General features: G+C 40.4%; 1 protein-coding gene across 1 annotated transcript in view; it reads right to left on the bottom strand.

Annotated features, from left to right (window-relative positions):
• ADCY1 (adenylate cyclase 1) overlaps positions 1 to 13,017 on the bottom strand; it is a 676,474-nt gene that overhangs the window by 73,483 nt on the left and 589,974 nt on the right. Inside the window, exon 18 of the mRNA XM_029587086.1 lies at positions 7,163 to 7,279. Coding sequence (XP_029442946.1) covers positions 7,163 to 7,279 — 117 coding nt within the window. The remainder of the gene's footprint in view (positions 1 to 7,162; positions 7,280 to 13,017) is intronic.

Below are 13,017 nucleotides of genomic sequence, written 5' to 3'. Positions count from 1 at the left end.
GACTACTGTAACGCCCTTCTGTTAGGCCTCCCCAATTCCACCATCCTACCGCTGCAAATGTTACAAAATGCTGCGGCCCGTATCCTCACCAATACTAGAAGGTCAGATCATATCACTCCCATACTTAAAGAATTGCATTGGCTACCAGTTGCTCAAAGAATCACCTTCAAAGTCCTATCTCTAATACATAAGACCCTATACACTGAGAACATGAACTGGCTCAATAACGCAATACAGTTCCGCAAACACTCCAGAACCCCCAGACCGCAACACGCAGCTACACTCCAATTACCCCCTCACAAAACTACCAGACTCGACACAACCAGAAAACGTGCCTTTGCCTTAGCTGGCCCCTCCTGCTGGAACAGTTTGCCACCTGACCTTCGTCAGGAACTATGCCCAAAAAAATTCAAGCAGAAACTTAAAACATGGTTATTCTTAAAAGCCTTCACATAAAGCAACCACCTTCACTTCCAGCTACTCCCCCCTTGCTTCTCCCTGAGACCAAACTTATGTAAATTTGTAATTATGCATTATCCTTCGAGTTACATAATTTACTCCTCTCTAATATCTCTATAAAGTTGATGCCTAGTAATCTATTATAACTAATGTATTTAATGTATTTATCATATGTATTAACGTTAATATATTCTTCTTAATTTTTCCTTTATTTTCCCTCTCCCTCCCCTTCCCTGTTTGCATTCCCTGATCCAATTTTTCCTTGTTATAATCTCCTAATGTCCTTTCTAAGTTGAATATTAATTGTAAAGCACTGCCGCTATTTTCTATCTGTTCCAGCGCTGCTGCTAAAGTTTTGTTGAATGTACACCGACATGATGTTACTAAACGAATGTCGGTATATAAAGAACCTCAAATAAATAAATAAATAAATAACAATGAAAGGCTTTCCTGAAATATACAATTTACAATCTCTCTGAATATCTTGATACTTGTTACTAATACTTATGTCAAATCCTTTAAATTAAGCAGTACCACCTATATCCCATGCAATTTTCCCCTCTTTTTCCCCCTAAAAAACTCATTGATCACAACAAACATGTATTCGAATCTTGTACATAGCCTTCTGTTCCTAATTTTTTATCCCCCTTCTCCCAGTTAAGCTGCTCCCAGTTGAATCTATTTAACTATTTTCATGTTTTTCTTGTTCTTGTTCATTGTAAAGGCCATGCCTAAATGATACTCAAGCTATCATTGTTCTAAGTTATTTGTAAACCGATACGATGTGCAAATGGTTGTCGGTATATAAAAATCTTCAAATAAATAAATAAACAGACCCTCAGCAAATACAGAATAGAGCAACCATAAAGTAGAAATACAAATGTGCAGACAAAAACTGAACTGGAAACTGCAAGAAGCCAAACTCTCTATACAGTGCAACAATGAAAAAACAGAACCATCACCATTCCTCAAACATCAAACAATAAAATCAAGAAATAAAATAAATATATAATCATAATACTAAAAACATACTAATAATATTATTTTAAAAAAGATGATAAATAAAAGATCAAATAATTAAAAACTCATATACAAGATTTTTAAATGTCCCAAATACCAATAAAACATTTCAAAACAGCAGACACAGCAAATAACACCTGAAAAATATAACTAAAAAGGATTTTAAAAATTCATGCTCTCCATATTGGGGAACTTTTGATTTCCAGTCACCCTGGGATTGTCGTGGAGTAGTGGGAATTGGATGCACAAACCTTCTCCTCTCTTTCTTGGATACACACATACACATACACACTCCCTCCCAGACAAATCCACAGACATCTCCAGCTCTTCTTTGGTTGGGATCTACCAGCAAACCCAGGCCCTCATCTTCATTTCAGCCGCTGGCAAGTTGGAATCTACCTGCAGTCCCCATTTTTTTTCTCTCTCTCTCACAAGCACACACATGCACATAACTGAGGCAACTCCTATTTTCTCTCTCTCTAACTCTTATATACACACACACACACACCCACACCCCATACAAGCTCCCATTTACATCCATACACCCAAGGCAGGCTCCCATTCTCTCTCTCTCACACACACACACACACACACACACACACACACACACACACACACACACACACACATTGCTCATCCCAGGAAGACTCCCATGCATGGATGTGCACACACACACACACACACCCCATAGTGCACCAGATCAAATTATGCTCCAGCAAGCATCATAATCCCATTTATAAATCTGATTCTGGGATCAGGCTAAGCAAAATACTCCCCCCCCCCAACATTCTCATTCATTTTCTCTCTCCATGAACAAGCAGGATCAAACACCACACAAGTGGGTGATGTCGTTCAATGGTGCCAAGATGGATTGTGCTCTCTCAGAGCCCAGAAAAAAGAAACACATTTTTAAGAGTATGTGTAGGAGTTTTCTTATGAGTCTCTTCCGTCTATTTCATCTTGCTATCATCATGATTTTTCAAGGGTTTGTGCATTTTTGTTCATTTTTTATTCATAGTTTCTTCAGTTTTCCTTTCAGTTTCATTTTGTTTTATCAAGTTTCTAAAAAGAAGAGTAAATATTTTCTTTTTTCTCTTCAAACCATGACAAAGAAATCTCTAAGGATGGATAATAAACTCTTTAAAATTATGCTTCAAATGCCACTATAAAATGGCAAATCAAGATTTGCATGACTTATGACATCAAACTGTGAGTCATGTGCAGGCTGTTTCCTTGAGCATGAGCTTTTCAAGACATGAAGTTAAAATACAAGATATCTTCTCAGAGTAAGGAAGATCATCTTCAGAGATCTGTACTAGAAAAGTTGTTTAAAATAAATGCAAGAAAGGGGCTTCCCCAAACTTCTCTGTTCTCCATTCCCAGTCCAAAATACTAATCCAGCCTGTTCGGGGCCTGACCGGGCCCCTCTGTTTAAACATGCTGGGCAATCTGACCCCCAGCCACCACTTACCACCTTCCTGAGTCCTGAGGGAAAAAGCCAATAGGGACATAATAATGGTATCGGCTGCACCACAGGAAAATGCCAAAGTGACTTCACTTTGGCGCCATCTTCCAGGTGGATTTTGCCCTTTTCAAAGGGCCAGTGCTTCTGTGGAAGCAGGTAAGAATTGCTTTGCCCTTTTTTTGCTCAGAATCCAAGAAGGTGGTAACTGGGGGTCACGTTGGATCTCCCTGCCCCCAACATTTTTAAAGGTAAGCCCTGGGAAGGCCATATTTGTTTTTTTGGACTGGGAGTGGGGATCAGAGAGATCCAAGGATGCCCATGCTGGGCCTGGATCCCAGATAATTTTACCAAGCAGGAGGGGATTTTCAGGGCCACAGGAAACCCATTTTTTAAAAATCTTTGTTTTTCTTGTTGTTTTGCTTTGTTTTTCATGTTTTGTTTATTTTTTTTGTTTGACAAACAGAGAAAAACAATAAATGAACTGAAAAACAAAGAACCACCTCAGCCCCCCCAAAAAGAAAAAACAAACCACTTCTCAAGCCTACCGGACAACTTACTTAGCGATACCCTTTTATCACAATGGTTATCCCTCTGTCCTTCTCTTTCTTCTATTCCCAAGTTCGATCTCCTTGTTATATGTAACTTTTTCACCTCCTCTGATTATTTAACTGTTAAATGATTGATAAGAATGTTTTTTTCCCCCTTGTTACATGTAAACCGATTTGATATGACACCTGTCATGAAGGTCGGTATATAAAAGAATTAAATAAATACATAAATAAAACCAAAACCAAAAATTGGGGGCTATGCATCCCTAGTGTCCGGCTTCTTTGATATTCTAGTATCTTCTCCATTTTTCTGATTCTGGGTTAAAATCAAACTCATTTAGAGTTCAACTGAGTTCTATAGCAGCATTTATCATTAGCAATTTCAGAGCATGCCTATATCTTATCATTCTGCTGTATCAACATTTATCAAAGGACTATATTAGGTGCATCCTCCAATCAAGAGAGCACCCACAAAACAGGTCTTGAATGTGGTACTCTCGCAATTAATGAAAACTTCTTTTGCACCCTAAGGGGCGGATTTTCAGAGCCCTGCTCGCCTAAATCCGCCCAAAACCGGGCGGATTTAGGCGAGCAGGGCCCTGCGCGCCGGTGAGCCTATTTTACATAGGCCTACCGGCGCGCGCAGAGCCCCGGGACTCGCGTAAGTCCCGGGTTTCTCCGAGGGGGGCGTGTCGGGGGCGGGCCCGGTCGTCGCAGCGTTTAGGGGGCGTGTTGGCAGCGTTTTGGGGGAAGGTACGGGGGCGTGGCTATGGCCCGGGGCGGTCCGGGGGCGTGGCCGCACCCTCCATACCCGCCCCCAGGTCGCATCCCGGCGCGCAACAGGCCCGCTGGTGCACGGGGATTTACTTCTCCCTCCGGGAGGCGTAAATCCCCGGAGAAAGGTAAGGGGGGGATGTAGACAGGGCCGGGCGGGTGGGGTAGGTAGAGGAAGGGAGGGGAAGGTGAGGGGAGGGCGTTAGAGGATTCCCTCCAAGGCCGCTCCGATTTCGGAGCGGCCTTGGAGGGAACGGGGGTAGGCTGTGCGGCTCGGCGCGCGCCGGCTATACAGAATTCATAGCCTTGCGCGCGCCGATCCAGGATTTTAGTGGATACGCGCGGCTCCGCGCGTATCTACTAAAATCCAGCGTACTTTTGCTTGCGCCTGATGCGCCAGCAAAAGTACGCCTATTCGCGTTTTTTGAAAATCTACCCCTGTGCGACTGTATATATGAAATGTCTATAATGTAAATTATTATTTCTCATTACAAGAAGAGAACTTCATGTCTCTTCTTGTAATGAGAAATAATAATGTAATGACTCTTTCTTGAAATGGCTCTTTCTGCTAAGTTCCTTTAGACTTTCCTCCACCCAGTTTTAACATCCTGTTTCATTGTAACTTCAGAGTTTGTTTTTCTTTTTACTTGTTACAGGTTTTTTTTCAGTTCTGTTATGTATTTTAATTCACACCCCCTGTTAAATGTAAACCAGCATAATGTGATTCTAATCATGAATGCCGGTATAGAAAACGTTAAATAAATAAAATAAATAAATGTCTTAGTAACTTATGCACCCTTTACATAAATATTTTAAAACATGAGTGGTACTGAGGATGCACCCAGTTTTTACCCAAAGTTGTGTCTCAATTCCATTTGAATCCATCTGTAGTTTTACCATCTTTTTTTTTCACAAAGCCTCACGCTTCTCAAGGCGATCAGACTCTTCATACCCTGCAGAAGAGCCCTGGTATTTTACTTGGACAGAAAAAAAACATTTAGAAAGTCTAAGCAATTGTTTTTGTCATATGATCATGTCAATCGGGGCCATCCATTGAAGAAACAGACTTTATCAAGTTGGCTGTCCCAATCTATTTTCTTCTGATTCATCTGCAACAAAAGGTAAAAGCTTACCAAATGAGAGAGTTACTAAAGCTTCTGTAGACTTTAGGCACTCAGCATCAATTGAAGAGATATGTAAAGGAGCCACATGGTATTCCATACACACTTTTACCAAATATTACGGCTTAGATGAGGATTCTCATATGGATAGTATTTTCAGAAAAGCTTCAAAATGATAGCTTCAACTGTCCCACCATCCTCATCTATCCAAATTGCATGTCCTTTATTTCTTGAATAAAAATATATGTATTTTAATCCATACAATCTTCAGTTTGAGAGACCCCCACGTGTGTGGCTGTTTGTTCCTGCTTACCTGTAACAGGCATTCTCCATGGACAGCAGAAGAAATCAGCCACACAATCCCACCCTCCTCCTCATTCAGTCCAAATTCAGCTTATGAAAAATCCAAGAGATTCATGCAAATGGCAGCAGTGCAGGACGTCCTACACATGCTCGGAAAAGTGTGTTTTTTTTCTCAGCTCTGAGAGAGCACGTTCCATCCTGGCACCATTGGAAGATGTCACTGACTTGCAAGGCTATTTGTTCTGTTGTCCATGGAGGACACCTGTTTCAGATAAGCAGCTCTGCTTTCCTCTTAAATATGCGTTTTACCACTTTATTGTATATACATGTATAAAATACTTGCATACGTTCCAATTTAGATGCTGAAAATGTGTTTTTATTTTTGCAGCAATCATAAATCTGGCAATACTCTTCAAGTCCAACCAGCTTGAATCTTTGGCACAGCTTGACAATCATTCAAAAAGAGTTCTGAGTCCATCCTGGTGGCTCGGTGGCTTCATTGTTGACAACCCCGCCCCCCCCCCCCCAGAAGATATGAGTTTCATTTCTGGTCCAGGACACTGTCCTCCCTCCCCTCAACCCAGGCCAGCAAGGACTGGGGATGAAGTGGAGGCATCGTGATCAGCCTCCTGAAGGGAAGGAAGCTCCAGCCATCACTCAACAGTGACATCCAGCAGCCGGACGCAGGGTCTATGATTATGTGCTCTGGAGGGAACCACAGTGTATAACTGTTAGATAAGGACTGCCATGATGATAGCCGGAGCTAGTTTGTTAATAAGTGGGGAAAGGGATATAAAAGAACTATGGAACTCCCTCCCAACCGAACTGAGAACACAACAAAATTTAAAAATCTTCAAAAAAGAACTAAAAACCTGGATGTTCACCAAAGCCTACCAAACCTCCCTATGACTCAATGCTACAACTTCCCTCCCTACCGGCCCATATAAACACACAGAACCAAAGCAAAGCAAGTAAGTTAACCTGTACAATGCAACAACCAAACTATGATTAGGACGACTAAGATAACTATGTTAACAAGCATATGAATTTTATACACTCTGTTAATCATCGAAACTTTGTAAACCGTTGTGATGGCGAAACCGAATGACAGTTTATAAAACTCGCTACATAAATAAATAAATAAAACTAAAACCCCATCGATAGGTGCTGCATCCCAGTCTGGTTCTGACTGAGCTGGAAGTATAAAGAAGCAAAAGCAAACTACCGCCCCCCTCTACCCTCCCCCCCACCCCCAAAAATTCTGATTCTTAAAATATCTTCATGAAATTTCTGACAGTAAATCTTATAAGGCAAAATCATTAACATTCCACATCAGATGAAGGTATCAACAATAAACCAGATTCACTGTTTTACAGCACAACTATTCCCACATTTCCGCTTACAATCAGAAAGCTCCCACAGAATAGAATGCCCATTTTTTTTCATTCAGCTCAGGCTTCCTTTTGCCTTACCATATTCCTTGGATTAGACATAAGAAAGTGCTGTGCAACGTGTGCTGGCAGTAAATTGAAGAGAATTCTTTTATTATCCAGCTTTACTCTTTCCATGTCATCTCTCTCTTCTTCTGCCTAAAAGCAATAATGAAAAATCACTGGGGGAAAAAGAATGAACTTCACTCATATTCTTAATGTAACAATCTGGCATTTATACACAGGGGTGGCCTCAGGTAAAAGACGGCATAGAAGCCCCCTCCCCCCTTCCCCTCCAATTTTCATTGTCAATGAATTGTGACTATATTGATGTTGTAAATATTTCTATTTATTTGATTTATATTCCACTTCTCAGTCACTTCAAGGTGGATTACATAAAAATGATATCACTTACTGACTAGACTAGGTGATATTATCATTCAAGTAGTGGTACACTTGTGCGCATACCATTGTTTTTGAGCGCAGATCAGAATGTACACGCACAAAAACAATGGCATATGCACGTGTGTGACTACCTGAATATGCGCACACTATCAGTTTTGTGTACATATCTTCTGATCGTGAGATACACGCACACAGGCCAAAATGAATGAAACGAAGGAACTAAAAAAACAACAAACTAATAGGTACATATTGAAGAGTGTCTTTTTACTGAAGAGACTTCTATTAGGGCCGATACAATATTGTGCACAGCGGCTAGCACATGGTTTAGTGCGTTTTGGACTCGTGTCCATAACCCCCGATGCAATATGGGGATTAGCGTGTCCAAATCGCCGCATAGCTAATAGCGCTCATCACATGTAAATTCCATGTAGATGACGCTATTAGCTAATCCCCATGATTCAAAAAATTTCCTGCACAGCCAACGCACCCTTTGCAACATGGCAAATTGTATGCCATCCCGTAGAGATACTAAGTGAAGGACCAAAATAAAGCAGATTTGGTTTAAAAAAAAAAAAAAGTTTTTGAAAAAAAAAATCTGGTTGCCCAATATACACACACAAGATACATGTATCTTGTGTGTGTTTATGCTGGTAGTGGGAGAAAACGGACCCTTGTAGATTCAGTGATTGTTTATCCAATTCACTTGACAACTACCTCTCCTGAGCACCCGATGCCGAGGAGGCGCTAGGGATGCACAAAACTTCCCCAATGCCGCCTTGTTTGCATGACCTCTAATTAAAATATTGCACTGCATGCCCAGAAGAGATGGCTGGGCGCATGTTAGGAAAATGGGTGCTCAACACTGAACACCCATTTTCTGCATTGTGTGCATGTGATGGATATGTATGAGGTGGGGTTATGAGTTTGTGTATATGTGCAAGTATGGTTACAGGAGGTTTTATGTGATTGATGCACACTTTTTAAATGTTTCAATACATGTGTATATTGGCTTCTACTTGTAATATGTATTTCTGATTTTGCATTTCATATATAAGAATATAAGAAATATTATTGTTTGTTATTGCTCATGTGATCTATACTAATATATTAAATGTATATTATAATTTTTTTGTGTACAGTTTGTATTGAACTTGTAGAATTCTCTCATCATATTTCTTTGTATTCTGCATCGGTCACAAGATGGAGATAGTGTACTATAAGAACAGTTAAATAAATAAAATAAAAGACATGTTTCCTATGACTTGAGAGAAGTGATTTTTTTCACCTTCTTTTTCCATTTACCTTTCAGATTTAAATCAAGCCATTTCAAATGCAGGAGATTCATGGCAGATTGGGTTCTCTCAGCCATTGCTGAATCTATCATGACCCGGCAGTCCATCAAGACTAGATGGAAATGAGCTGCTCTGCTAAATGACAGGGCAGAACTCAAACAACACGCTCAGCACTCATAGCACTGCTTAGTACTACTATCACATCTCTATCACACCACCAACCTCACATCACAAATACATCCCCACTTACACTTCATCACTCAAATGTCATCTGCCATACAGAGCAACTATGCACCACAGCTCATATATGAAGTCAAAACATAGGCAAAAGAATAAGTAATCATTTGGATTTTTTACCAACCCCTGCCACCTCTCCTCTCCCAAACAAATAAAAATTGTACAGGGAAGGGTCATGGAGAAGGCTGTGACTATGCCACTCTCTTTGGCTTGTCTCTACCGAACTTCTGCTTGGGGTGTAGGGAGACTTCTTTTTCCTTTGACACCCTTATTCTCCTCCAGCAGCCACAGGATGAGCATGTCTTTTTAGCTTGAAAAAGATTAGACACAACGTAAACCAACAAGGACGTAATCCCATCCTTTCATTCATTCGCACAAAACGGTAAACCCTCCTTCACCATTCCACCTGAGAAACAGCGGGAGGATGGAAACAGTTATCAGGAAAGGGAGAATAGTGCAATTCATAACTGCAGCCAAACTGTGCGCATGATATCCTCAACAACCAAAAGGGGAACAGAACTTTGTAACCTACAGAAATATAGAGGTTAATACCAGAAAGGGTTTATCTAGCCAACTGTTAAGTTAGCTGGACAAACCCCAAAAGTTAATATTCCCACCCCTCACTGACAAGATGTTACTGGGTAGGTCAATTTTGGTGGATGAAAAGAAGTAGGGTGGGGGAGCATGGCTAAAATTTATCTGGCAAGCACCAGTATTCAGAACGAGCCAGATGGACTTAGCCAGCTAAGTCTGCTTGGGAGAAACATACAGCCGGATAACTTTATCCAAGCAAAGTTGTTGGAGCATATTCATCAGCGTCAGTCTTACCTGGCTGCTTGTTAGATTGTTGCATGCCTATATCTTTGAACAAGGCAGAAATAAAGAAACCTGGAGAACGAGGAGTAGCGACCGCAGCAGCAGGAGGAGAGAGGATGATGATGGGTAAGTGAAGCAGAAGTGGGAGTGGGAGGGGAGAAAGGATAGGCCCCAACAGTCTTTTTATAAATGCAAATTGCTAACTTTTTTTTTTTTTCACTCACATTAGATTCTGGTTGGAAGCCAATATGCAGGGATGAATTTATGCTAATACTTAGGATTTATTTTTGCATTTTCCTTTTTTGTGTTTAAAATGCTTTTTAAATCCCAGCATTAAAATGTCTTCACTATTACCACCAATGCTAAAGCCTACTATTTACCTTTAAAATACTGCAGAACTCAGCTGCTAGAGTCCTAACAGGAACAAAAAGAAATGACCACATAACGCCCATACTAACCTCCCTTCACTGGCTTCCTATTACTGCACGTATTGCCTACAAATCAATGACCATCATTCACAAAATCCTAAACTATGATAATCAAGGTATAAACACGCTTAACATAACTCCTCAAAACCCCTCAAGAAACCTATGCTCCAATAACTGAAGCTACTTAAACATCCCCACCATCAAAGATGCTCACCTGGCAACAACAAGAGAAAGAGCCTTCTCCATCGCATCCCCCAAACTCTGGAACACACTACCTGAAGACTTAAGAACCCAGCACAACATAAGGACATTCAAAAAAGACCTAAAAACTTTTTTCTTCCGCAAATTCTTCACTGACCCTCTGTCTTCTGGCCATACCAGCCATCAAATAAACTCTCAACTATAACCTCCAACCAATCGTACTTACCCTCCTCATCCAATCAAAGAATAATTATTGTATTTGACTTGTTTTACTTCTGTTTATGCTCTTTCTGCTGTAATGTTTCATTACTGTTAAAAATGTTCACTTTGTAAACCGTTATGATGGCTCTACCGAATAACGGTATATAAAACTCATCAAATAAATACATAAATAAAAAAGAAAACTTCTCATCCCGATCCTGATTTACAAACTTCCTCCGATGTCCTTAATATTACAAATTTTCTTCAAAGTTCTGCTATTGAAGGAAAAACTGCATCACCTTCAGCTGCCACTTTAGTGGAGGATTCATATCAGGATCTGGTGATGAAACAGCCACAATTCCTTTTAAACTATCAGGTTAATATATTTCCTGATGTTGCAAAAGCTTCCCAGCTTAGGAGAAAGCGGTTTCTTTTGCTGAGATCCGGGGTGCTATAACTTGGGGCTTTGTTATGGGTGCATTTCCCCTGCAAGTGTGTTGTGAAGTTACAAGGGATAAAATATATTTTTTGACCCCCAACAACTGTTTAATTTTATAATTCAGAGGCAGACTAAATTCCTTGATAGTCTTATCCTCTTCTAGTTTATCACCGCCTCTAGACAGCTAAACTATAAATCACTGAGGCCTGGATTTATCAAAATGCAATAAGTATCACATGTGATAGCAAAAGGGGTGCATTTTATGCTAATATACAGTTTATTGCAAATTACAATAAGTGCCATACCTGTATACAACCACTGGGGGACCATTGTTAATGGTCCCAGGGAGCTCAGATAAGAGAGAGAGAGAGAGACTAGCCATAATGTCCTCTCCCTAGATAGGTATTTGTATCTCTATGGGAGGCCCACCTAGTAACTTGAGGTGAGGTTTAGGCATTAGTGTAGGGGGTTAGGGGCTACTTTGACATTCAAAGTGAGACGTACAAACAGAACAGTGGTCTCTTGTGAAGATTTGATGACCTTCAAAGTGAGGAAACTCACTCCAAGATCAGATTTGTGCAAGGTTCTCTCCACCCAGCTTGATGGACACTCTACCTGGTTACATCAAGCTAGGTGGAGAGAACCTTGCACAAATCTGATCTTGGGGTGAGTTTCCTCACTCCGAAGGTCATCAAATCTTCACAAGAGACCACTGTTCTGTTCTCTCTCTCTCTCCCCCCAGATGACTAGGCTGGTGCTCCGGGAGCTTCATACCTACTAAAACAGGCCTTTCAGGAGACATCGTGAAATGCCTAACACCTTACCGCCCTGTAACGCAAGCTATCACACGGCTTAACGCTACTGAAAAAGGTGTAGTTAAAATTGGCTTTAAGTCTGTGCGATAGCACTTCGCAGACTGGCAAACCCAGCCCATTCCAGCCCCTAACTCCTCCTCTTTTTTGGATTTGCATCACACCATACGATATGGTGCGATTGAATGCGTTAAAGGCGTTTTTGCATGCGTTAAGGGCCTATCGCATGCGTTAATGGGGCTTTTCGCATGCGATAAGCCCTTAACGCATGCGAAAACGCCTTAGCGCATTTTGATAAATGACCCTCTGAGTTAGATACCTAATTTCAATTAAATTCCTTCTCTTCTATAGTATGTCCCCCCCCCCCCCCCCCATTTTGGGCTAAAGCTTGATTTGCTATAGTTTCCTTTTTGATGATATGTGATTATTTGGTTTCTTATTTTCTGTACAAGATTTAGTTTTTGGTATTATCATAAAAGCAATATATATATATAAAATCAGGTGGTTGAAGGCACAAAGCTTGTTAATATCCCACCACAATATAATCATTGCCATGTCTTATTCTTTAAGTAAAGGAATTATTGGAAAATGCACACTTGAAGTGAAGCAGAACTACTCTTTTCTTTCTTTTTTACACTATGAAATCACAAGAGATCATGATGATTGCGCTATAATGAATGAGTTTATCCAGTTAGAGCCAAAGCAATAGGAAGCTTAATGTTCTTTTTCTCCACATTGGAGACCATACAGTAATTGTATGGTTTGTAATCTTTTTTTTTTTTTGTTAATTGTTCTTTTAATAACTGATGCTGCAAGCTAGAGAGAGTGTGTGAGGTGACTGTTGGATGCATAGACATGCTGCCATCTGGTGGGTGAGTTCCCATATCTATTAGGTTTCTTTAGTAGGACACTGATCTACTAATGTTTAATGTAAATGGGTGAAACAGCCGTATTGAAAGAAAAAGAATAATAGCATTAATTAAACAATTCAGGATCTTACCTAGTACTGCTACAAGATGACTTATTTGTTAGCATTAGAGCATACCAAGTTGACGATGGGGAATAC

Source organism: Rhinatrema bivittatum, chromosome 2 (assembly GCF_901001135.1).
Source record: "Rhinatrema bivittatum chromosome 2, aRhiBiv1.1, whole genome shotgun sequence".
NCBI classification, from domain to species: domain Eukaryota; kingdom Metazoa; phylum Chordata; class Amphibia; order Gymnophiona; family Rhinatrematidae; genus Rhinatrema; species Rhinatrema bivittatum.
This window is presented reverse-complemented; position numbering and strand designations above follow the sequence as displayed.